Genomic DNA, 27876 nt, shown 5'->3' with positions numbered 1-27876 from the left:
ATTTGATTATTCAAATGCACTTTACAAGCTGTTCATGGTGCACATGTGCCTGAAACAGCCTTTAGTGTGTTCAGTTAGGGGCCAGCGGTACACCACATGCAGCCTGCAGGATTTGGTTCATCTCTCAGTATTATAACTTGCCTTATTCAATGAAGTATAGGATTTAAGTTAAGGACGAAGTTAAGGATAGGATTAGGTCCTGACTTCCTGACGATGGTGGAATGGTTAAAATGCCTATTTGCCTATTCAGTGTCTGTGAGGGTCTTGGTTCGAATCCTGCTGTCTGTAAACAAATCACCATTTCTGAGGAGTGTGTGTGTTGACCAGGTGTGAGCAGTGAATTTCAACAGGTGAATCCTGTAAATAAATAACCATTTCTGATATGTGTATTGACCAGGTGTGAGCAGTGCAATGTGAACAGGAGATAGGTGAACCCTGTAAATAAATCACCATTTCTGAGGAGTGTGTGTGTGTGTGTGTGTGGAGCAGGTGCGAGCGGTGTACAGCCTGAACGGAAGACAGGTGGTGCTGAGCTCCTCCAAGGACAAGAAGGACGCCCTGACCCTGGGCTCTCTGGACCTCCTGTCCCTCCATTCCAAGCACCTGTTTGTGCTGTGATCCTTTCCTCCCATCCCCCACCTCCCTCCAACATAGGATGACGACTGGTCGTGTCAGGACAGCATTCAGGGTGTTTGCGAAGAGAGAGAGAGAGATCGGTTGATTTTGCCTTGCTGTGTTTGTTGTTGTTGTGGTTGTAGGTTGAATATAGGGTCACATGTTGAGTGCAGTTTTTGTGGTCTTTAGGATTTCATCTGGTTAAGAATAATTTATGACTTCTTGCTTTTTTGTTGTTGTTGTTCTTTAATAGAATGGACCATCTCAAACCAAGAGAATGAGTCTAATTATAAGTGAGAAATTTCATGTTCAGTTTTTTTTATGTGTTTGACATACTATATCTGTATTTATTACAGGCTTGCACAAGCATACCTAAATGTGTTGGTCCACAGATACACAGAAGATGCACACACATCATTGTTATCTCATTATCTCATTTGACCAGTGATATCAGAATCAGACGAAGAAAGTGATATTACTGTGAAGAGTTTTTAGTGATGTAATTAATGTTTGAACTGTGGTTTTGTGGAATATAAAGTGAATGACTTGATACTTCTCTGTGCAAGCACCGTTTTGACAGTCTTTTGGATACCAAATATAACAGCTTGAGATAATGAGGTTGGAATGGACATTGTGGGCACTATTTCACATTGTTATAAAGTGAAACAGATGGATCTAACATGTATGTTCACATGAACTACACACATTCACTCAAGCACTGTGCTGAATATGTATATTCACATGAACTACACACATTCACTCAAGCACTGTGCTGAATATGTATATTCACATGAACTACACACATTCACTCAAGCACTGTGTATCAGCCTGATCATAAGAACATTATGGAATGATAGCTGTAGTGAAAGGACATGCTGGTGACTCAGCCACTGCACACAACACAAAACCAGAACATTGGAACATCTAATGACAACGTGGTGAAAGGTTTGAGCTGTGTGTGTGTCAACCAACATTACCTTATGATGTGTTGGAAGTGTGTTTTTGTGAGCGCTGCCAAATGGAGGGGTGGGGGGAACTGAATTGCTTTGAGGGAACCCTGTCAGCCATTGTGAAGGAAGAATGTTGCTCATTATTAAAATCCTGTGTCCTGTGCTGGTCCTTGTGTGTGTAACCAATGGAGGTTCTGGGGTTCTTTTCTTCAGTGCCATGTGTGTGACTTATGTGACGGGTATGAGGTCTTTCCAATGTGGGATGTGTACCTTTCAGGCAATATAACAGGAGGCCCATGTTTATAGTATAAACAGTCCTTAATTTGAATGATCAAGAGAATGAAGAAACTGAAGCTTAAAGGCAAACGAGGTGATGAAGAAGAGAGGCATTGAGAAGAGAGGCTCTGTAGAAATTACCAAGACTGGACTGCCAACTGATTTATTTCATAACACAATCTCTCTAACATGGCTTAACACTTTTAACAAAGTACAGTTTGAAGGAACTTGGAGAAATTAGCAAAAATCCGCATTGACCATTGCATTGGACTGATGAGCATGCAAACCTGAGCAAGACACGTAATGTTGAAATCTAATCACAGCTGTATTCCACAACCAGAGTTCTGAGCTGGTCAATGTAAACATCACTAAAGTGTGCATCAAACTACAGTGTTTTGGTATATGGGAAAATACTTTTCACAACATGGTTTTCCTTGTGTGTATGGTTTGGTTTTATTTTATTTCTATTATTATTATTTTGGTAAGTAGTTTCCCTCAAAGTGCATAATGTGCCTTTTGCCAGATTGGTACAAGAGTTTAAGATAAATTTCAGGTTTCACTTGTACTTTCAGAAGAATTGAGAGAAGAATGGCTTTAAACTGATATAGAATTTCCATACAATCTTTTTTGTAAAAATGTAGCTGTTACTTTTCAGTGTTCTGAAATCTGCAGGATTTTTTTTTCTTTTCTTTAAATGATCCATTTTGTACATACAAAACTTTACTGTAAATGTATTCTAAGTTATTACTGATATTAGAATCTGTTTCGCATTTTCTTATTTCTTCTGTGTTCAAGATTTGCTCATTTCTTGGACTGTCATGTATCGGTATTGTTCTGTCTTTGGAGACTGAACATTGGGGTGGATTTGAATGGACAGCACATCAACAAGTTTCGAGAAGGGAAAAAAATATTTTGAATAAACATTAACAAAACAAAATCTTTGGATTTATGATGTTGACAGATTTCTGATGAAAATAGAAACCGAATGTACAATGATTAAAAAAAAACACCTCAGATTTAACCTTTTGGGCAAAACACTTGATTTGATGCATAAGCACAAAAAACAACTCCTGTTTTACCCACAAGCAAAAACACCACACCTTATTAACCAAAGTGCAAAAACAACTATGCTTTCGCTCAAGATCAAAACCATCGGATATATTTTACGACACAAAACACCTCTGAATTAACCTTTGACTGCAAATGCCCGACTTAACAAGCAAGCAAAACCACTTGACTTCACCTATGACATAAAAACAAGGATCACCAATGATATCAACACCTATTTAGCCCACAAGTAGTAAAAAACAACAACAAAACTTTGGTAAAAATAACAACAAACAAAAAACCCAAAAAAAGACAACCATATGTGATATAACCTATATAAAAACATATTTGATTCAGTCAGCCAGCAAACAAAAAAACTGACCTATAAGCAAAAACACCTGATTTTACCTAGGTAAGCCTTGGGTCCCTTGTAAGTAAGTATACCACCCACCCCCATCCCAGCACTCCAAAACCCCCAACCATCTCCTCACTGGCCCCCCCCCACACATTCTCTCACTATTCACTTCACAGCTCACTACCAAAGGCCAAACTAGACGCAGTCATGCTGTAAAATGATACTCTCATGCATTTTATATATGTATACACCAAAACCAGCTCAAACTTTATAATTATATCCTTTTTTTCTGTCATGGACTGGTTTGTGTAAGCGATCTAAGCAGGACTAAATTAGCTTAGCATAAAGAAATTTCCCAAGTCTATGCATAGTCTAAACATAGGAAAACTCAACGCTTAGAAAGCTTAACGCTGCAAAGGTTCCTGAGGCAAACCCATCCCTCTTATTCTTTACTATTCCCCCAAAATTAAAAATGACAATGCAGCAACAACCCAAAAAGGAAAAAAAAATCCGGTCATCACATACTTTACATCTCTTGACCAAAAAAAAAAAAAAAGTTTTTAGTGAATAGAACATACAGCTGTGTCAATTCGTGAATGACACCAACAGTAATAAACCTGTTGAAAAATCACAATAAAAATACATGGTGCTGGAAATACATATATATTACAAAGATCCTCTGATAATTGCTATAAAATCTGAAAAGAGTGATGTACGATTTCACACAGGCATACATACAATAGATGTTGATTCAAAGCTTCCCTTGTTTGAATTTTTGTGTCAACTGTTGACCTATCAATAACTTTTATCAACATGAACCATAGAAAGATGTTCATGATCAAAAAGAAAACTGAATATCTGCCCATAAGAGTGTGTGAATGCACATGCCTATATACACAGTGAGTGTGTACATCTTAATCTACTCTGCGACGGGCGCAATAGCCGAGTGGTTAAAGCGTTGGACTGTCAATCTGAGGGTCCCGGGTTCGAATCATGGTGACGGCGCCTGGTGGGTAAAGGGTGGAGATTTTTACGATCTCCCAGGTCAACATATGTGCAGACCTGCTAGTGCCTGAACCCCCTTCGTGTGTATATGCAAGCAGAAGATCAAATACGCACGTTAAAGATCCTGTAATCCATGTCAGCGTTCGGTGGGTTATGGAAACAAGAACATACTCAGCATGCACACCCCCGAAAACGGAGTATGGCTGCCTACATGGCGGGGTAAAAACGGTTATACACGTAGAAGCCCACTCGTGTGCATACGAGTGAACGCAGAAGAAGAAGAAGAAATCTACTTTGCACATGTGTGTTTCTACGCACATTGAACATCCATGTCGGTATGTATGTCTGTGGAAGAAAAGCTACACAACATTATACTGAAATAATGGCACAAAATTACTTTTTCTGCAGATATCCCAAGTGAAAAACGAAAATCACCATACTAAGTGCCATTAACAGCATCAGATAAATCCCATACTAGACAAAAGGTTAAAAAAAAAAAAAAAATAACAACACATAAAACAAGAGGTAGAAACAACAAAAAAGATAAAACAGTATAAACAATAAATCAGTTTTGACATTTCTTCTTAAAAAGAATAAAAGTGTGTATCTGCACATGTTAAAAAAAATATATGCATATACCAGATGAATACATGATATAAACTGGAATGTAAAATGCTTAACATACTCTTGCTATCAAATATATCACTTAAAGACACCCATCCACCAACAAAAAATGAAAAAAAAAAAAATGATACCACCCTTTTCACAACTGCACATCTTTCATTCTCAATTCCAACTTAAGCAAATTCTCACCCTCATCCTTTTTCAGAATTCCTCACACACACACACACACACACACAAACACACACTCCAGTAATCCATCCTTCATTAAGCAAACATCATCAGTGTGAACAGACCATTGGATGATGACCCACATAAACCACAATATGACTGAAGACAATGAAGGCAGGTGGAAAGAAAAATGAAACAAATACACTGTCAGTCCTTCCTAACCTAGTATCTATACTTTGCGTACTTTCAGAAAAAAAAGAAGAGTAGCACACTTTCACTGGCAAAACAAGGGAACTTTCAACATGACCTGGACTTCACCTGACTGTCTCTGTGTGAGTCCTGTTCATCATGTTACATGGCTAGGAGGATTAAAAATAACAACTCCTTTTCTCTTGTTTTTTTCTTTCTTTTAATGTGGTAAATTTATATTCAATATGGCATATTATCATACTCAATAGAAAAACTGCGATCAAAACCGGCGAAAATCACACTGGCAGCAAAACTGGGTTGCATCTGTGATTGTTGCAGCGCTATGTTTGCTTACTGTTGAGATTTTTCCTAAGTTTGTGGAGCAGACATGGGCTTAGAGAAATTCTTAGAGCTAAGCAAACTTAGTGCTGTTAAGACTGCTTATGAAAGCCACCCCAGGTCTGCACTGCCCTTCCATGCAACACCAGTTTGCCCAGTGACCACTCTACCACCAGATCACTATGCCAAAGTTTTCCATACATCAGTACAAACCATCCCCTCTTTTGGCACCAACAACAATCACATGGAAGGGAGTACTTCTGTATTATGCTGATTCGCGTATTGGCATTTTGGCAGTTCTTTCACCCCTTTATTTTACTTTGTTTCATTACAAAGACATGCACCCTATATTTTATTTTGTTTCAGTACTAAGACACACATCCTTTATTTTACTTTGTTTTGGTACTAAGATAAGTGATTGATGGACCCCCTGCTGCAGACTTTTCAGTGTCACAAAAGTCAGTCACTCCTAGTCTTACCCATCCAATGGGAATCAGCAACAACAACAACAACAAAAGTCCAAAACTGGGACAATGTCCTAAAAATGGAATGTCTTGACAAAATGAGTCACGTGTAAGTGAGGTGGGTCAAGAGTAAATGGGATTGATGACATACCACCTGTGTCACAATATCATGTTGAGCTATCCTTTTACAGACCTGCACACATACACACAGACACCTGCACGTATACACGGACGCACATACACACACCATGTCTATCTATATCCCTTTATAGTGAACAGACAACCAATGAGAAAATGAAGAAGAACATACACAGAAACATAATTATGTTCTCATTCATGTATACCCACACAAATGCACAGCAACAAATACACACACACACACACACACACACACTACACACACACACACAGTCTGGTCCAGCAGCCCCAAAAGTCAGCCTCAACATAACGCACATACAACTAAAACTAATATATATAGATTCATTCATTAAGCTTATAAAATCAGGATTCCTTAGAAATCCCAAGTTTCATGCAAAATTTGAGTAAAATGGAATGTTAGCAAAGCCCAGTATTTTTTCTTTCAATATTTGTTAGTTAAAAAGTGTCTCATGATTAATTAGTTTAAAATGTTTAACTCACTCCGGACGATGGAACGCTATCATGCTCCTGACGAAAGGCAGCGTTCCAGACGCGGAACACTATAGCAGTTTCAACAATCAAAATTTTTTTCCTCATGGGGTAGCATAAAAATCGCAGCTACACCAGGCATTGCGAATGTGTCAAGGGTCTTATGGAAAATTTCTTCGTGAGGTTCCGTAACTGTACACTCGCTGGCAAACCGTTGATCTCTGCACCCCATATGACAAGCTAATCTGCATACGTATTGAAAATGGCGTCACTGGCGATACAAGCGGAAATTTTTGGAGCAAACTAGATCACGACAGTGCCTTTTTACTGCTGCTGAAGTGATTGAAATGCTTCAAACTGAAGTTTTCAGCATCAACGAGGATGATGAAGACGTTGAATAAAGTATCTGCAGTGAAGAAAGCTACCAGCAAGAAGTTACTGACTCAGCTTCTGAGGGCTGTAAAGAGAGGGAGGGGGGTGGGCGTACACATGACATGAGGAGAGGGGTCAGTGGGTCAAGTACAAAGAGTTTCATTCAGTTACTTTGTGTTTTGTATTTTTTGTGATTTTTTTTCCTAAGCCTAACAAATGGGTCGTCTGCAGAGAAAAGCAAGGGAGAAAACTATGTGTCCAGAGTGAGTTAAAAGGTGTCTCATGATTTGTTAGTTAAAAAATTGTCTCATGATTTGTTAGTTTTAAAATAGTGTCTCAGATTATATGATAACATGTTGATAAGAACAAAACAGCTTCAGTATATTCCACATGAAGTCAACACCTGCATCCACTCCCAGACTGACTGTCAGAGTCCTCTGAACCAAGATGGCGGATGATGCCGTTGCCTTGCGTCACAGAGTCTGAAAACCCTTCCAGCTCTGCATGCTTCACCATCATCTCCTCAATCAGGTAACTGGTGGAAAACATTGTTTATTCATTATTCATACAGTATCTATAAAGCATCAGTTCACATATCAAAACAAACAATACATCAGTTCATAGCTCATAAAACAATACATCAGTCCATTCCTAAAAACAAATGTACATATAAAAAACAAAACAAAAAAAACTTCTATGCGGGGCCCATGCATGGAGAGTATTTCTGTGTCATACAGATTTCCATATTCACATTCTGGCAATCCCCTTCCCAAAAATGAGTCACCCCCATCCATGCAAGCACTGAACATAATGTATTATCTACCTACTACACAGAGTGTACTGCAGTATAATATTCTAATCAAAAGTTGATTATCTGGGGACAACTTTTTCAAATAACACAATGATGGCCTATCACAATCTTGAACTCGATAAAATATTTGGTCAAATGAAATTTCCTTTTTCAGAAATAAAATGTTGTCCACAGAAGTCCCCAGCCTGATGAAGATTGTTAATTCCTCTACATCCACGACACATTCAAATTAAAACATTAAAAAAAACACAAAAAACAGCAGTTAGTAGTACTGTAATCTTGTCCTCTTCATCAAAATATTGTTGGTAGAATGCTAAACCTGTTGGAATTTCACTTCACTAAAAAAAACAATGACTTGGACAAATGCTGTAATCTGCACTCTTACTTCATCAAATAACTGTTGGAATCTTACTTCATCAAGGAACAATAACTGTTGGACAAATGCTGTAATCTGCACTCTTACTTCATCAAATAACTGTTGGAATCTTACTTCATCAAGGAACAATAACTGTTGGACAAATGCTGTAATCTGCACTCTTACTTCATCAAATAACTGTTGGAATCTTACTTCATCAAGGAACAATAACTGTTGGACAAATGCTGTAATCTGCACTCTTACTTCTACAAAGAAGCTGAACAGTAACTTGGAAAAGTGTTGTGATCTGGGCTCTTTCTTCATCCAATAACAATAACTGCTGGACAAGCGCTGTAACATGGACTCTCACTTCATCAAAGAATGATAACAACTGGTGAAGAGCTATGATCCTACTTCCTTAACCCTTCCACTGCTGTGCTAAGCAAAACAGAAAGAGCATGGTATTTGCATGTAAAGTGTATGTCAACACAGCATAACACCCATGTGTTTTATGACACATGCTGTCCTTAAACAGCAGTTTAGGGGTAAAGCCTTTCACTTCCAAGTGTGGATATATCTGCACTTTAAGGGTAACTGCATTATCAACGGTTCAGCCGGTCACTCTACTACACTTACTTCATTGCAAATAGTGACTGCCTTGACACATGCTCGAAGCAATATATCAGCAAGTTTTGAATTGATTTTGATGCTTTTTTGGTGTGTTTTGTTTTGTACAGTAGAACACTGAGCGTTTCACCATGGTTGCAAGGACATACAGTACAGAAGAGGTGGCCAGAATTTTGTTTGATTTTTCGCACAACGTTGGCAATAGCAAGTATGAAAACATGACAGTAAATGTAAGTAATGTTGTTGATCTACCAAAGTGATTCTGGTAATCCTGATGATGATTACATGTAAAATAAAAGTACGTCTGTATATATCTGTATGGGGGTGGGGTTGTTTAAAAATGGGTGTAAAAAAAAACCCCAATACTTTAAATTGAAACCTTCATTTTGGGGTTGTCATTTATTATGAAATGAAAGCTTCAAACTGAAATACTGATTACAGTGAGCTTTTGTGTTGTAATATTGTGTGACAGTGTTTATGGGTGTGTGAGTGCTGATGAATCATGTTTATGTTTAGAACAACATCATAGTTGATAAAAACAACATAACTGCACTTGTTTGTTGTGTCTAATAAATTTGCAAATATTTTAGCACCATTTCCACCCATAAACACAGACTTGAGTTTTATTCTTTTTTTGTCAAAACATTTTATGGGTTTTTTTTTCTTCTAAAAATCTGTATATATACATACTCTCCATTTTCCCTCAAGAAAGCTTGTACTTTATTTTAATTTTTGTGATTTTTTTGTTTTTTTTGTTTTTGTTTTAGAGGTTGCTAATTTGTTTGTTAAAAAAAAGAAAAAAAGAAAAGAAAATCAAATGGTTCCGCAAGTCAAGGGTTAAAGAGAATAAGTGTTGGACAACCGAGAAAAAATAGGGACTCTTTATTTCATTAACCCTATTACTGCCATGCTGAGCAAAACAGGAAGAGCGTAGCAGTCAACTTGATGGAAGAAAACTAAGCGATGGCTAAGTGCCAGGCATCAGTTCAGCCCCTTACTTCATGGACTCTTCAATCATGGTGCCCTCCCTGACGGACGTTTCACTCCAGCCCAGGAAGTCATGCTCCTTGCACAGGTCTTCTATCTCGTCCTGCTCCACCTCCCGGTGATCCAGATCAGACTGCACACACACACACACACACACACACACACACACACACACACAGAAAGGAAGCATGTAAGATGGATTCATTCTGCTAACAATAAACATGGGCTGTAACTACCACATTCACTCAACAACAACAACAAAAAGAAGTGGGGAAAAACAGGGTGGAAGACCCCCCAAAAGAATAATGCGGATGGAAGGAAAAAAAGACAAACAAAATGAAAAAAACAAACATATTTCATGGGCAATACCAGTGAGCTTTGTCATCTTGCCAACCTTACTGCCCACATACCCACCCACCCACTTTACTGCCCACCTACCCATCCATCCATCCTTATTGCCAATGCACCCACCACCAACCTTACTGCCCACATACCCACCCACCCACTTTACTGCCCACCTACCCATCCATCCATCCTTATTGCCAATGCACCCACCACCAACCTTACTGCCCACATACCCACCCACCCACTTTACTGCCCACCTACCCATCCATCCATCCTTATTGCCAATGCACCCACCACCAACCTTACTGCCCACATACCCACCCACCCACTTTACTGCCCACCTACCCATCCATCCATCCTTATTGCCAATGCACCCACCACCAACCTTACTGCCCACATACCCACCCACCCACTTTACTGCCCACCTACCCATCCATCCATCCTTATTGCCAATGCACCCACCACCAACCTTACTGCCCACACACCCACCCACCCACTTTACTGCCCACCTACCCATCCATCCATCCTTATTGCCAATGCACCCACCACCAACCTTACTGCCCACACACCCACCCACCCACTTTACTGCCCACCTACCCATCCATCCATCCTTATTGCCAATGCACCCACCCACCAACCTTACTGCCCACACACCCATCCATCCATCCTTATTGCCAATGCACCCACCACCAACCTTACTGCCCACATACCCATCCATCCATCCTTATTGCCAATGCACCCACCACCAACCTTACTGCCCACATACCCATCCATCCATCCTTATTGCCAATGCACCCACCACCAAACTTAATGCCCACAAACCAACACACCCACCTTACTGCCCAACTCACTGGCTTCACACCCACCCATCCACTTTATTACCCACTGACCTACCCAAACATCCTTATTTCATACACCTTATCACCTGCCTTATTGTTCACCTTATTTCATACACCTTATCACCTGCCTTATTGTTCACCTTATTTCATACACCTTATCACCTGCCTTATTGTTCACCTTATTTCATACACCTTATCACCTGCCTTATTGTTCACCTTATTACCTACACACCCACCTACCTTTTTGTTCACCTTATTACCTACACACCCACCTGCCTTATTGTTCACCTTATTACCTACACACCCACCTACCTTTTTGTTCACCTTATTACCTACACACCCACCTACCTTTTTGTTCACCTTATTACCTACACACCCACCTGCCTTATTGTTCACCTTATTACCTACACACCCACCTACCTTTTTGTTCACCTTATTTCATTCACCTTATCACCTGCCTTATTGTTCACCTTATTACATACACACCCACCTACCTTTTTGTTCACCTTATTTCATACACCTTATCACCTGCCTTATTGTTCATCTTATTTCATACACCTTATCACCTGCCTTATTGTTCACCTTATTTCATACACACCCACCTACCTTTTTGTTCACCTTATTACCTACACACCCACCTGCCTTATTGTTCATCTTATTTCATACACACCCACCTGCCTAATTGTTAATCTTATTTCATACACACCCACCCGCCTTATTGTTCATCTTATTACCTACACACCCACCTACCTTTTTGTTCACCTTATTTCATACACACCCACCTGCCTAATTGTTAATCTTATTTCATACACACCCACCTGCCTTATTGTTCACCTTATTTCATACACACCCACCTGCCTAACTGTTAATCTTATTTCATACACACTCACCTACCTTATTGTTCACGTTACTTCATACACACCCACCTGCCTAATTGTTCACCTTATTTCACTCACACCCACCTACCTTATTGTTGACCTTATTTCATACACACCCACCTGCCTTATTGTTCACCTTATTTCATACACACCCACCTGCCTAATTGTTCACCTTATTTCATACACACCCACCTGCCTAATTGTTCACCTTATTTCATACACACCCAACTACCTTAGTTATTGTTCACCTTATTTCATACACACCCACCTACCTTATTGTTCACCTTATTTCATACACACCCAACTACCTTATTGTTCACCTTATTACATGCACACTCACCTACCTTACTGCCCACCTTATTACCTACACACCCACTTACCTTATTGTTTACCTTATTGCCCACCTACCCACCAACCGTATTGCCTACCCACCTGCCTTGTTGCCCACTACCTTATTACCTAACCACCTACCTTATTTCCTACCAACCTACCTTATTGCCTCTTGAACTTCTGCTGACTTACACACTCATCTACCCATCAAACCTACAGCCCACCAACACACACACCCAACTTATTGTCCACCCGCCATCTTATTTCCCACCTACCTACCTACCCACCCACCTACCTTCTTGTTCACCTATTCCCCTTATTGCCCAGCGACCCACTCACCTTGTTTCCCAGCAACAGACAGGGGACGTAGGTACCATCGGCCAGCTGACACTTGTTGTCCAGGTCTTTCTTCCACCGCACAGCGTTGTGGCACGTGTTCTTCTGTGTCAGATCAAACATCACGATGCACGCATGGGCATCCTTGTAGTACACGCGTGTCATGGACGTGAACCGCTCCTGACCTGTCACATGTATGGTATTGTATTGTATTGCAGTGCATTGTACTGCATTGTATTATATAGCACTGCACTGCACTGCACTGCATTGTACTGTACTGTACTGTACTGTACTGTACTGCATTGATGATGAATTTTGTTTTATGTCCCCTCACACATACTGGTGATTGTAGACGTTTTGTCAGAGTATCGAGTTTTACATTTGTGCTGTTATCGTTCAGGAGAGGAGGGGGAGGGGAATGAACAGTGAGTTGGGGGAAACTGGGGAGACGGAGGGTGGAATTTGAATTGAATATTTAAGTACAATTACAGAAAATTACTCGATGGACTTAATGTATTGTACTGTATTGTATTACTTTTTGTCACAAAAGATTTCTGTGTGTGGGGAGAGAGCACCACCATGATGTAGCGCAACCCCTTCAAGCATTTTATTTTTCCTTTGTCTGTCTGCACGTGTATTCATTTTACAATCAAAGTGGCTTTTTGTATTCATTTTACAATCAAAGTGGCTTTTTCTACAGAATTTTGCCAGAAAGAACACTTCTGTTGTTGTGGGTTCTTGTTACATGTGTTGCTTTAGTGCATGTTGCATACAGGACCTTGGCTGATCATCTCATCTGAAAGTGAGCATCCTGACCATCACTCACGGTCTAGTGGACTATGCAGTAAAAATCCTGATCCGAATAAGGGATTCCAACCCGCAGACACTCACCTCCTCCTATATGGAGAAGCTGAACGATCCATGCATCACAAAATGGCAGAATGCAGACAGAAAGAGGGAGGATAGCTGTATCTCAGTGAATCATGACAACATGTGCACGGGTTTTGACTTACTGTCACAGTCATTCAAAGTCCACTTCATCTGTTGGACAAATAAGATGTCCGTCTGATTTCCCTTTAAAAAAACACACACCCAAAAACATGTGGTCGTGTTGCTTATGCTCACAATACATACAGTAAGTGTAAACCTAAGAGACAAGTACATATTTAAGAATTCAAAGGATCACATGAAATTACATTGACACATATAAGAACATATTACATATTCAAGAACTACTACCGGAAGCAGTATAATTCTTAAAACTTAAATAACATGCACATATTTAAGTATTCAGATAAATAAAGCATTTTCTAAAATTGTAAACATGAATGTAGTAAATGTAGTAAATAAACATGAATGTAGTAAATGTAGTAAATAAAACTGAGGCACTTGGAAAGCACACTTCTGTTGGCAAGTTTACAGTATCATGCCTTTCACAGGATAACTTACAAAGATGAAAAGGAACATTTTATAAATAAATTCTAGCACACAAACAAATGCACACACAGACACACACACTGCATGCACACATAATCATATATATCCAGTTTATGAATACATCCACAATCAATCATACTCATAAACGAAATATACACATGCTCATGCATACACACACTAACATGCACCCCCCAACCCCCTCACACACACACATACACAAATGTGGGAAAAAGTGTGAAATAAATAAACCTATCAGTAGAAGTAGCAATAGTAGTAATAGTAGTCATAGTAGTATCATTACTGTTGTTGATGTTGTTACTACTTTTACTGTTTTAGTATCATAATTATCATCATCATCATTATTATCGCAAATACATATCACACTGTGATAACAAACTGGAGAGAGATACACAGGACAAGGAAAAGGAGGGCTGATCAGTCCTTGTTGAGCACAGCGCATGACATCGTCTCTGTTTGAACAAGGCATGCCACTGTTGCTGGGCAGTTATCTGAAACTACTGACCTACTGGCCAGCAACCCTGCACTGAATAACCACAAACAAACCATTCATCAGTTCTGATTCTTCATGATGTACTGTTGAAGAAAAGTGTCACAGGGTGTATAAAGACCAGTGAGTTATTATCCTCTGTGTTCAGGGCACAGCACAGGAAGCCAGGACCCCACTGTCTCCTGATGACGTTTTAACCTTCCCAAACCTCTCCTTCTGATGTTTTAACCTTCCCACCTTCCCAAACCTCTCCTTCTGATGTTTTAACCTTCCCACCTTCCCAAACCTCTCCTGATGTTTTAACCTTCCCACCTTCCCAAACCTCTCCTGATGTTTTAACCTTCCCACCTTCCCAAACCTCTCCTTCTGATGTTTTAACCTTCCCACCTTCCCAAACCTCTCCTGATGTTTTAACCTTCCCAAACCTCTCCTTCTGATGTTTTAACCTTCCCAAACCTCTCCTTCTGATGTTTTAACCTTCCCAAACCTCTCCTGATGTTTTAACCTTCCCAAACCTCTCCTTCTGACGTTTTAACCTTCCCACCTTCCCAAACCGCAGCTAGGTGCCCATTCACACCTGGGTGGAGTGAGGAAAAACCGGGAGAACAGTGCCTTTCCCAGGAACATAACAACACCATGCCAAAACAGGGCTTTGAACCTTGATCACTGGTGAACACTGGATCAGAAGTCCAATGCTAAACTGATTCTGCCATGACTTTGCCGGAGTCAAGCTGACTGCACAAGGTGGTTCCAGGCCTGCCCTACTGAATATTTTTCTCTTTTTTAAACACATTAAACACACAAAACTGTCACACCATAAAATCACTAAAAAAAAAAAAAAAACACCCTGCGAAACAACACAGTTCATGACACATTATCTTGACCTTTAAGCTCCTAGAAATAAATAAGACCAGCTGTATTGATGACGTCTGCCCTTCCACTCAATTTATCGTCCCTTTAGTTTATATATATATATATATATATATAAATTGGAATTTAAATTTTTTAAATTTTTAATGCTTGAAAGCAGAAAAATATCCTGAACTATCCTATTATATAACTAATCAGTGTCACGAAATCCAAGAACAGAGCTCTCTGAAGGAAAAAAAATGAAACACTAAAGGAAACTATGTGCAAGCGTGGTCCATGTCAGTACAACTATAAACATGACTACAACTACAACAACAACAACAACTACTACTACTAATGATCATAATAATAATGCTAACAGTAATGATAATAAAAGATAATAATGATAATATCCCCCAAAACAGAGCATGGCTGCCTACATGGCAGGGAAAAAAATCATACATGTAAAAGCCTGCTCATGTACATGTATACAAGTGAACATGGGAGTTGCAGATCATGAATGATGAAGAAGAAGATAATGATAATCAGTGATGGAAGATGAAAATTACTATCCACCAGGCTTTGAACAGTTCATCACCATGACACTTCTAACCCACCCACCCCCATTCCCCCTACTCATCTCCTCTCCCACCTCCACTCCCACCCCCCTCATACCCCACCTGGCCCCTGGTCCCCCCCCCCCAACCCCCCCTCCCCCCAACCACACGCGCGCGCACACACACACCCAGGAAACTCCCCCTTATCACTGTCACCCTTTCTCCCAAAGGGATCAGTGTGACCCAGCTCTGAGCAGAACCAGTACAGAGATATATTTGTCAGCCACAGTTCATACTATCCACCCTGTCTGATAAAGGAAGAACAAAGAACTCTATGCCAGTCCTGCCTGTACACAGGCTGCTATTTCTGAAACGGGCACGCGCACACACACACACACACACACACACACACACACACACACAGTCTAACACACACACACACACATAGGTATACATGTATACGCACACACACACACACACACAGACACACACACACACACACACACACACACATCTAATATTACTCAAAGTGAAAAGACGTTAAATTAAAGAAACACCCACCCACACACAAACACCACAGAGAGACAGTGAGCACATGATATTGAAGAAAGATAAGTCTTCAGTAACAATAATAAATAACTTACAGGAATGCTTTTACAAATAAGATTTTAAACAATAAAAAAAGAAGAAAGGAGAAAGAAACAGTGAGAGACAGAAAGAGCGACAGACAGACAGAGACAGATAATATCTTCAGTGAGAGAGATTAAATTTCTGTTACAATACCAAATTCCTGAAAATACTTCTACAAAAGTGAAATCTACTTTTGTTTTATTTTCTATTTTGCCCCTTTTTTCTTCTTTTTAATGAGTTGTGGCCTTATCTGTGTGACACATTCTGCTCAAAATCAACTGTGACATATATATATATATATATATATATATATATATATATGTGTGTGTGTGTGTGTGTGTGTGTGTGTGTGTGTGTGTGTGTGTGTTTTGTACCACAAATTCAGTCAGCCTGTTTCTGGGCCATGCCCTTTTGTCAGTTATCATACCTACTGATAGGAAACTGTTTGTGAATTGAAAGAAAACCTATTTGCACTGATCAGAAGAGACAACGAGAAATAAGGTTCAAACATCCTGTCAGTCCATATATATAACAGTGGTATTATTAATAGTATAGGAAGCACTCTGTGATGTAGTCTTTGTGTCAGGTTTGTGAATGAGCTGTCATGTGTGCATGAATATTTGTGTGTGTGTGTATGCACCTGCTTATGAATTATATGATTGCACATAAACACATGCACACATGCAATTGTATAACTTATAAACAAGTGCATACGCACTGATGCACATTCAGATTAAGCTTTCCAGTGAATGTCAGTAGAGCATTTTCTGAAAAATGTCTTGGGTCACTTTGAAGTCAGAGTGGAAAGATATAAAACTGTTGACTGCTGAACACACATACACATATGTACACACACAATGGACTTCCCCTACCCACGAATAGACTTGTCACAACAAACAAACAAACAAAAAAACAACAAAAAAAACAACAACAAAAAACACAAAAAAAACCAGTACACAGCATTACTCTGTGTGTGTGTGTGTGTGTGTGTGTGTGTGTTAGTGTGCATGCACGCACATGCGCATGACTTAATCCTGACTGAATGACAAAGGAAATCAATGATAAACACATGCCCAGAGGCAGCCACCAGTTGACTCTAACCAGGTAGGCAGCCTGTTGTGCAAACAATCCTGTGTTTGTAAAGCCCTCAGAGCTTGGTCTCTGACCAAGAATAGGCATTACATAAGTATCAATAACAACAACAATACTGAACAAATACATTTAGCTTACCAGCTATATCCCATAGCTGTAGCTTAATGTTGCATCGATCAGACCAGCGGATCACTTTCAGTGCAAAGTCAACTGCAACACACATGCCATCACTCTCATTTGAATGTCATCACATGACTGAATCACTCAAATGTAAAATCATATCTTTAATTTTAAAGGGGAAAAAAATATCAAAGTTCTTGCCATTAACTTAACATACCTATGGTTTATTATTGTAATATTAATCATGTGTACATCATAATATGTGTGATTATTTCATCACCAGTTTCTTAATCTTAATATCATATATTGAAACAAGATTCATTCAGTCAGTAATAACAACCTGAAGGAAAGCTTTATATTTTGTGGCAATTATATTTTCTTCTACTTCGTGCAGCTGCTTCATCCGACAATAAAAGTGAATGATATTATTATTATCATTATCATGGTAAGAATAATGGCAAAACACATGAGCACACACATTCCATCATACATAAAATGTACATACACATACACACACATGTATACATTTGTACACATACAGTGATACACACATGCCTGTGTACACACATACACACAAATAGATAGTTATCACACACACACACACACACACACACACACACACACACACACAAATTACCACTTAGTCTTACTCCCTTTCCATTATATATACAGTTCATAACTGGCATTCATGACCATGCATATCAATGTATCAGGACATTTCAGTCCACACAGTCTATGTCCATCTCCTCCCCCCTCCCCTTCTCTCTCTCTCTCTGGATCTCTCCATCTCTCCCTTCACATCTCTGTCCCTTTTCTTTCTCTAATCTTCTACAGTACAAAACACCACTGGTCTATTTCCTTCCCACTAATGATAATGGATAATGATGATGATGAGCAGAAGGAGAAAAAGAAGTAATAGCAGAAGCAGAAGAAGAAGAAGAAGTAGTAGAAGAAGAAAGAAAGAAACAAACAAACAAAAAAGAAGATTATTACTATCATTGTATAAAATGACAATGATAATAACAACATGAATAATAATATGGTAATAACAATAACAACAACAAACTACATGGTTCCAGTTTTCCCATCTCCAACCTGTAGATGGCACACTGAATTATGGGTTGGCACTGGTCATCATCATTAAATCCCACAGTTATGTTGGGGCCTCCTTATGAGTTTCACACTCAAGGACAATAATGGCAATAATTGGTATGTTTCTGTTACCAGTCAATGGACTATTTCATTCAATATCTGGCCTTAAGTCATTCTACAGCAGACTATTTTCATTCAATGTTCAGTCATAAATTACTGTATTGGCTGTAAGTATAACAGAGTATTTTATTTAATATTTGGCCCTCAGTCATAGCAGGGGATCTGATTCAACATTCTATCAAGATGCATTGTTTAACAAACCATCATATTCAATATTTGGCTATGAGTCATTGTCTAGTGAATATATCATTATTTGGTCAAGAATCATTGTACAATGGATTCTTCTTTTAATTGGTTTATTGTTGATTCACTTCCAGCTGATTAAGACATGCACACATTCACACATGACACACAATACACACACACACACTCTCTCTCTTTCTTTCTCTCGCACACACAAACACACAAAACAAAATGGGATGTATATATGGACAAAGAACACTTAAAAAAACACACACAAAAAACAGGCTATTTTAAGCAATGCTTGGTCAAGTCATTGTACATGAAATACAGCAGTTTTTATTTAGTATTTGGTCATGAATCATTGTAAAGTCATTATTGTATTTTTCTCCTTGGCAACCCAGGAACAGGAGTATCTTTCTCCATTATCCATATATAGAGAGAGATACCTACAAACTAGTACATACGTACATACATACATGTATACATATACACACACACATACAACATATATACAAACATACATACAAACATACATAATATGCATACATACATACATAACAAACATACATACATACATACATACATACATACACGCACATACATAAGTACATGTATACATGCACAGATCCATACAAGTAATGTAAACATAATTATTCATGATTACACATACATACATGTATATACATAAATACATGCATACATACATACAGACATAAATATATATATATATATATATATATATACATGTTCATACATGTAAAAGATGTATACACATACATACATATGAATATACATTGATACATGTGTACACACATTACCATATATGCATGTGTACATAAATACATACAGACAATTTTACCTTAAAATCAGACAAAAGCAATTCTTCTTTTGTTGTGTAGCCACAATCAACACATTGATTATTTTGCCACATTTTGGGGGGGGTTTCCGCAGACCGGTTGCTTGAAAAAAAAAAAAAAAAAAAAAAAAAAATTTTTACTCCAATCACATTCACACTCTCCCTTCTAACCGCTAACTGGATCAGAGGGGGCGAGAAGTGACAGGCAGGCATCCTATTGATGGCCCCTGGCACCCCCCGCCGCAGCGCCCTCCCTCCAGCACTCCCCCTACCCACTACTTACCTAAACATTCACTCTCACATTCATACCCGACAATTGCTGTAATTTATCCTGTGGTTTTGCCTACTCTTGGAATTTCGCAGCAGCGAGACTGTCAAGAGTGGCGACCTTGAGGTGAGAGGTGACTCTGCTTTTGAAGCTGCTGGGGGAGTCTGCCTCAACAGTGTTTGCTGGGAGTTCATTCCACTCACGAATGGCACGTGGGAAGAAAGAAAAGAGCCGATACTGCTGTTTATGGTTCACAAGCCATTGGAATTGTTGGTCATGTGATCTTCTGTCTCTCATAACTGGTTTTTGGAGGACACTTTTGTTGACTTGCACCAGGTCGTTGTGTATTTTATACAACATTGTGACCCTTGCTGCTTGATGTCGTTTCAGGAGAGGCGGCCACTTGAGCTTTTCAAGCATGTCTGTTACACTTGCACGCTGGTGGTAGCGGTTGAGGACAAATCGAGCTGCTCTTCTTTGGATGTTCTCTAATTTCTTTATGCATCCTGTCTTGTGTGGGTCCCAAACTGAGCTGGAGTATTCTAACAATGGTCTTACGAAGGTTAGATATGCTTTTTCTCTCAGCTCGTTGGAGGCAACTTTCAGGTTTCGTCTCAAGAATCCTAGGACTTTGCTTGCTTTCTTTGTAATGTTGTTGATGTGTTCCTCCCACTCCAGATCTTTCTTCAAGGTGACTCCCAAGTATGGCGTTGATTGTACTATTGATAGCTCGTGTCCGTGCATTTGGTACTTGTCGCTGATTGTACTTTTGCAGCGAGTGATTCTGAGCGTAGCACATTTGCCCGGGTTGAAGGCCATCTCCCATTTCCGTTCCCAGATTTGGAGACGTTCAAGATCCTCTTGCAGGTGGGCATGATCTTCCGTTGATGATATTGTGCGGTAGATGGCAGTGTCGTCTGTGAACATTCTTGTCTTTGAGGTCAGGTTCTCGGGGAGGTCGTTGATGAAAACCAGGAAGAGGCATGGTCCAAGGACCGATCCCTGTGGAACGCCTGATTTGACGTCAATGAAGTTTGACTGGGCCCCCTCAACTACAACTGCTTGGCATCTGTTGGCAAGGAAGTCAGAGATCCATTTGTTGATCTTGCCTCTTACACCGTAGTTATGCAGTTTGTGCAGCAGTAGTGAGTGATTTACCTTGTCAAATGCCTTCACAAAGTCTAGCACAAGGACGTCTGTTCTTCGCCCTGATGCCATGCTTGAGGTGAGCTCTTCCACTAACTCGATGAGCTGTGTTTCGCAGGACCTCTGCTGTCTGAAGCCATGTTGCTGGGGACACAGGATTTTACTCTGTTCCAGGTGCTTCATGGTGACATGTACTATGATGTGCTCCAGCACTTTGCAGGCAATGCAGGTCAGTGAGACTGGGCGGTAATTTGCCGGGTCATAGTGTTCGCCTTTTTTGCAGATAGGCATCACCAGGGCTTTTTTTTCCAATCTGCGGGGACGCAACCAGTGTCCAGGGAGGATCTGTAGATGGTGGTGAGGATGGGGGCAATCTCACAGGACAGCTCTTTCAAGAGCCTGGCGCTGATGTTGTCAGGTCCACTCACTTTTGCTGGGTCTAGTTTCATCAGCAATCGCCTAACGCCCTCTTCCGTGATGTCTACAGAGTTCAGCACTGGGTAGTCTCCCTCAGCCATCTTGCACTTCTCTTGGAATTCTTCCCGCGAGTAGGTTTTTCCCTCGCTGAATGCGGACTGGAACTGGTTGTTAAGTACGTCTGCTTTTTCTCTGGGCTCCATTTTCAGTTATCCGTTTACTTTCAGAGGGGCTACACCGACATTGGCAGCTTTCTGGTTCTTAATATAGCTCCAGAATCGCTTGTACTTAGGTGCATGTTCTGTGGGCTCCTCTGTCAGAGTGGCGTTGATGTAGTCCCAGTAAGCTCGGCGCATATGTCGTTGGGCTTCGCGCCTTCTTGCTTTAGCCTCAGCTTTGAGATCTTCGCCTCCTCCCTTTTTCCATTTTTTGTATGCTCGGTTGCGGTGGTTGATTAGATGGCGGAGCTCAGGAGTGATCCAAGGTTGGCTGTAGTTGGGTCTGGATTTCTTGGAGGGTATGTGGGTCTGGACTGCTTTGAGTAGCTCTGTTTTAAAGTGAGTCCCCAGGCTCTCAGTGCTCGCAGTGTCCTTCATTCCATCAACTTCTTCCCTTATTTTCTCTACAGCTTCCTTCATGCTGTTCCAGTCTGCCTTGTTGTACAGGGTGATCATTCTCTCCACTGTTTTCTTCCGCGGAGGGGCAATATTCAGCTCTGCGTAGACTACTTCATGGTCTGACAAGGGTGGCATAGTTTCGACTCGCGAGATGAGTTGAGAAGTGTTAGTCATGATGATATCCAGTGTGTTCTCCCATCTTGTGGGGGCTGTCACCATCTGCTCCAGTCCATTTTCATCTATGATTCTGAGGAGTTGGTTGTGCAGGTCAACATATTTGGTATGGGGCTTTAGGGTCATTGTTGTCCAGTCCCATCCAGGGAAGTTGAGATCCCCTCCGATCAGAAGCATCGCGTTGGGAATGCTGGAAGCTCTCTGAACTGAAGCTTCAAACTCCTGTAGACTGGCCTTGTGGGAGACGTCGGGTCTGTAATATGCACAGATATACAGAGTGCGTCGACCTTTCAGTCTTAGTTTCGCCCATACTACTTCGCAGTTTGTCTCCAGCTCTTTCACTCGGGTGCTATTGTAGCAGTCTTTGACAAGAATCATGACACCTCCTCCATCCCTATTTCTATCGTTCCGATGCACTTTGTACCCATGTCTACTTGGCAGGAATTCAGAGTTCTTAATTTCTTCAGATAGGTGGGTCTCAGTTCCAATAACAATGTCTGGTTTGGTGCTATCTAACAGATACCCAAATTCTGCCTTCTTGCCTGTTACTGATTGGAAGTTAATGTTGAGCACTCTTAAGGGTTTGTTGAGTCTTTTGTCTTGCTGTGTAGCTCTTGTAGGAGTGGAAGCATGTTGAGGTCTGAAATCTACCTCTGCTTGGCTACTACATGAACCTGTTCTGGAAGGATCTGGTAGGGTGGAGAAAGACCAGTCTAGGCTGTTTGCATTAGAATGAAGATCAAACACTAGTACAGTAGTAGGTTGTTTTGCGTACGTCTCAGAGTGGATATCTTCACAGTGTGCATGTTACCACAGTCCACATGCCTCACAAGTGACAACTCTGTCTTCCCATGTTACTGTGGCATCACATACACCACAGAGCCAATCAGTACTAGGATGCTCTGATGAATCAGCACTCGGGCCTGGGTTTGGCTCTGGTGTATATGACTGACTGAGGAGTAGCAAGGCCAGATACAAGAGGACAAGCTTTTGGCGATAGAGTGTGTGATAACCTCGCTGTCTTGCTAAGTTAGTGCATGGACCAACAGGGAGCACTGGGCACACACATCCATCCCTTTTCCGCTTATTTAATTAAACATTTGCCTATTTTAGGACACAAAATATCTTTCCGTCTTTCTACACACACACACAGAGACAAAAATGCTTAATGCACAACATTTCTGAGAGCTCTTTTACTGGCACCGCCCTGGAACTCAACTCTCGTCCCCTCCAACCCCCCCCCCCCCTCCCTCATCCAGCCCCCTCCCCACACTTCACCGAGTGAAACATGGTGTACATATATTTTATAACAAACAGATCTGGCTTTAACTGATGACTCACCCCCTATAGTCATTTTGTAGTCGCGTCGAAAAGTGCCATTCACGTAGCGGTGTACAAACGATGTCTTGCCAACTGTTGGATCACCGATAATGATCACCTTGAACAGAACTTCTTCCGCCATGCTTTCTTTCTTTTTTCTTTGAACAAAAACGTGAACTGGCTTAATGAAGTTTATCTCGACAATGTGTAATAACCAACTGTTTTGCAGTTTCGAAACTGCTATTTTACCTCCTCAAAGAGAATTTCGCGCAACGAAGAAGACGTTTCCCCATCATGCAGACTTCATTGTCAAGTCATGCCAAGCACCGCACACACGGCAGCAGTTTGAGAATCGGATCTTTCACAAGACCCTAGTTTGTCTGAAAACAGTGCCAGCAGAAACTTAATTCTTGCAACACTTCATTCAACCTTTCTCCGAGAACGTTTCTAACGCTGTACTGTTTAAATCACGGAAACACTAGCAGTCAGCAATATGTAAACTGTCAGCAAATAGTGTTTTTTAACCTCTACTTTTTCAAGTGAGTGTGTACACAGAACTTTTTCTGCTCTTTTGGAATCACATGATCAAGCACATGGGCATTATTCACGTGATTGAGGCCTTTAACAGGGTAATGAGAGAGGATTTGCCGTCGGTCTAAAAAAAAAAGTGAAGAAAAGAAGTCAAACAGGACATTACTAGAATTCACTCTTTCGCATTTTCTGACAATCCCCTCCCCATTTCTTTTATATACAAAAATTTCATATGACTCATAGAGTCAAGAACGTTATGTTGCGAAAACATATCCCCTGGCAAGCCTCCTTGCCATTATCAATGAAAAGACAACTCTAATGCATGAAAAAAGGTTCGGCACACACGCATGGGCCACACACCATAACTAAGGTCCATGTTGTATTGCTGACATCTCTCAGTTGAAGTTTGAGTCGCGTCTTCTCTGTCTGAAAGACACGATCGAGCTGCTCTCCCAACCGGGCCGAGAGCCGCGGCTCGTCATTACCCGGGCAGTCAGTGCAGTGTGCAACATTTTTATTCTATCCATATATTTTTAAAAAGCTTTTTCCTTTTTTCTACGTGCAAGACAGCCGTGTATTTGTCAAGTTGATTAATTAATCATGCTACTAGATTGAGCCGGTGTTGCACGAAACTTTTTTCATTTGCCGGGCGGTAGCAAAACATTTTTGTTCCGTCTTCTTCTTCAAACTAATGTTGAAGTTCTGCTGCATTGTGGGTCACTGACAACTGGACCGGTGTAAAAGGTAAATTAAAGTGGGGTAGGAGGGGCCGCCGGTTACCAGGCCGGTAGTAGTGATTGTTCCCCCATTAGTCGTTCCTCTCCTGGCGTAGTCTCCCCTACTTGAGGTGACTTTCACTTTCACTGCGTTGACGGCCACAATCATCAATTTGATTTTTACGCCGTTTTTGTTGGGTTGCGATGAAAGAAAAACAAGCTACAGAAAGTGACAGACCTATTAGTGAGGATGAAAACTTAGTCCTACTCTAAGTGGGTTCTCCGGCAGGCTACTATCACTTCACTTTTCGCCCTTCCGAGCTAGCCAGTCCCTTGCTGATCTAAGACAGCAGGGCCCCCCAAAATAAATTAAACCCCCAAAAAAATATTAGGGTAAGAGAGGGGGTGGGGAGGAGGAGGAGGGGTAGGGGACCTGTTATCTAATTGACTACTGATTGGGCGGCACCCTAGACTTAAAGGTGTCCAAGGTGTCTGCTGCTATAGCTGTTTCAGGCAGGTTGTTCCAGTCACGTATCGTTCTGGGGAAGAAGGAATATTGGTTGAGCTGGCAAGAATGTTTCCTTCTTTGTCTGAGTGGGGCTGGCACGATGCGGCTTTTGTCGACGATCGCCTCTTCGTCCATTATTTTCCGTAGCATGGCAAGCCTAGCTACCTTCCGTCTGTGCTGCAGAGTCGGCCATTGCAGTCTGTCGATCATTGCGGTGACACTAGATGTGTTGTGGTACCGGTTGACCACAAACCGTGCTGCTCGTCTCTGGACAGCTTCGATCTTCTTGATGTTGTCTTGGGTATGCGGGTCCCATACGGTGCACGCGTACTCCAAGATTGGTCTGACGAAAGTCTTATATGCTGTTTCTTTGAGGCGCACTGCTGGGATCTTCAGGTTTCTTCTGAGGAGGCCGAGGGTCTTACTGGCTTTTGCACAAATGGTGTCGATGTGCAGGTCCCAGCTGAGATCACTTGTGATGGTAACGCCTAGGTATTTTGAGGTAGAAACAGTTTCTAGGATATGGTTGTGGAGGGTATAGTTGGATTTTGCAGGACAAGATGATTTTGTAACTGGGAGAATAGTACATTTTCCAGGATGGAAAGCCATGTCCCAGCTGTGCTCCCATGCTTCTAGCTTCTTGAGGTCTTCCTGAAGTAAGTTTTGATCAGTTTTGGAGGCCTTTAAACGGTAGACAGCTGTGCCATCAGCAAACATACGTGTCAGTGAGGAGAGTTCTTCTGGCAAGTCATTGATGTACGCCAAAAATAGCGCTGGCCCTAAAACAGAGCCTTGTGGGACCCCAGACTTCACACTGACCCGGCTGGAAGCTGCGCCTTCCGCTACCACCGATTGTTGCCGGTCTTTCAAGAAAGCTCCTATCCATTTGTTGATCTTTCCTTGGACGCCGTAATGTTTCAGTTTGTGGATGAGGAGGCTGTGGTTTACTTTATCGAAGGCCATCGCAAAGTCCATAATGATGACGTCCGCCTGATTTCCTTTCTCTACAGTACCAAACAGTTCTTCTGTAAAATTGAGTAGTTGTGTCTCGCAGGACCGAAACTTGCGAAAGCCATGTTGTTCTTGACATAAGATTTCGTTGGATTCTAGGTGAGACATGAGAGCACTGACGATGACATGTTCCAGACGGGGGTAGGCAACATCCACCAGGATTCCCCCACCCGTCAACAGCCAGGACACCGTGAGGATCAGCCTCTGACCGCCAGCCAGGACTCCCGACCCCACCCGAGAGCACCGTCTCTAGGACTGACGCACTGATGCAGCGCGGACAATCCTCGGACCGCAAACACGGACACCGTCAGCACGCCAACGGGCGTCCAGGACACAGCGAAGACCTCCCTCTGACCGCCAGCCTGCAGAACTACACATGACACTGAACAGGACCAACTCCTCGACCACACCACCCTTCACGGAAACTGAAGACCACAATCACGAACATGACTTGCATGAAGGGCGAAATGCCAATAGGTCGTTAAACTCACCCCTACTCAGTACAGGCAGGGGAGGTCAGTTTGCAGTAAAGCCAAATACTGCCTGTTTTACAGAGTCCGCCACAATTTCCGAGAAAGCAAGACACCGTAACAAAAATATGTATTTTCAAGGATAAGTAGGTAAACCCCCTTTTTCCGTTCAGTCCATGGGTCTTGATATGGTCTACATTTATTTGAACTACATTATATACGACAGAGTTTAATAAAAAAAGAAAAAAAAAGAAAAAAAGAAAAAAAAGAAGTACGCAATAGCCAAAACACACACACACATACACACACACACACACACACACACACACACACACACACGCGCTTTACCATCACGAAATAAAATCTTGGCTTGACTTGACTTCACACACACACTGATACACACACACACACACACACACATCACGGACACACACGCGTGCGCGCGGGCGTAAAACTCTCAAAACAATAGCGATTTATGTTATACTTCATGACAGATTCAGAAACGTGAAATGCCGGAACTGAAAAAACATAAAAGCATCAAATGAACTTCATATAAGTGATAAACATATTAACTGACATGCAGGCACAGAGATCGAAGAGAGGGAGAGAGAGATTGTTATTCAGCAAACTATCAGTGAGAAATGTTGTGACTATATTAATGTGAACCAAACAAACATATAATAGATTATATCAGGAAAGTGAACTGAATAGTCAT

General features: G+C 41.1%; 2 protein-coding genes across 3 annotated transcripts in view; one reads left to right on the top strand and one right to left on the bottom strand.

Moving 5' to 3' along the window:
* Positions 1-5132, top strand: part of LOC143284782 (isoleucine--tRNA ligase, cytoplasmic-like) — a 49171-nt gene extending 44039 nt beyond the window's left edge. For both annotated transcript variants that reach the window (XM_076591785.1, XM_076591786.1), the window contains exon 30: positions 490-5132. In XM_076591785.1, coding sequence (XP_076447900.1) covers positions 490-618 — 129 coding nt within the window. In that variant the 3' untranslated portion in view covers positions 619-5132. The remainder of the gene's footprint in view (positions 1-489) is intronic.
* Positions 2796-24506, bottom strand: LOC143284783 (ras-related protein Rab-7L1-like). The gene is made up of 5 exons (XM_076591787.1): positions 23947-24506; positions 17751-17822; positions 12543-12724; positions 9823-9944; positions 2796-7566 (listed from the first exon to the last, which is right to left on the bottom strand). The coding sequence occupies exons 1-5, from the start codon at positions 24065-24067 to the stop codon at positions 7428-7430; spliced, it is 636 nt and encodes a 211-aa protein (XP_076447902.1). The 5' UTR covers positions 24068-24506; the 3' UTR covers positions 2796-7427.
* Positions 24507-27876: the final 3370 nt, after the last annotated feature.

Source organism: Babylonia areolata, chromosome 8, assembly GCF_041734735.1.
Source record: "Babylonia areolata isolate BAREFJ2019XMU chromosome 8, ASM4173473v1, whole genome shotgun sequence".
In the NCBI taxonomy this organism is placed as follows: Eukaryota; Metazoa; Mollusca; class Gastropoda; order Neogastropoda; family Buccinidae; genus Babylonia; species Babylonia areolata.
This window is presented reverse-complemented; position numbering and strand designations above follow the sequence as displayed.

Excerpts from the sequence above, each read along its gene's own strand:
- LOC143284783 (XM_076591787.1), bottom strand. The coding sequence starts at position 24,067 with ATGGCGGAAGAAGTTCTGTTCAAGGTGATCATTATCGGTGATCCAACA. Across the intron at positions 17,823-23,946 it reads CTACAAAATGACTATAGGGG|TTGACTTTGCACTGAAAGTG; the intron begins GTGAGTCATCAG and ends TGTGTGTTGCAG. Across the intron at positions 9,945-12,542 it reads GTCTGTTGCTGGGAAACAAG|TCTGATCTGGATCACCGGGA; the intron begins GTGAGTGGGTCG and ends GTGTGTGTGCAG.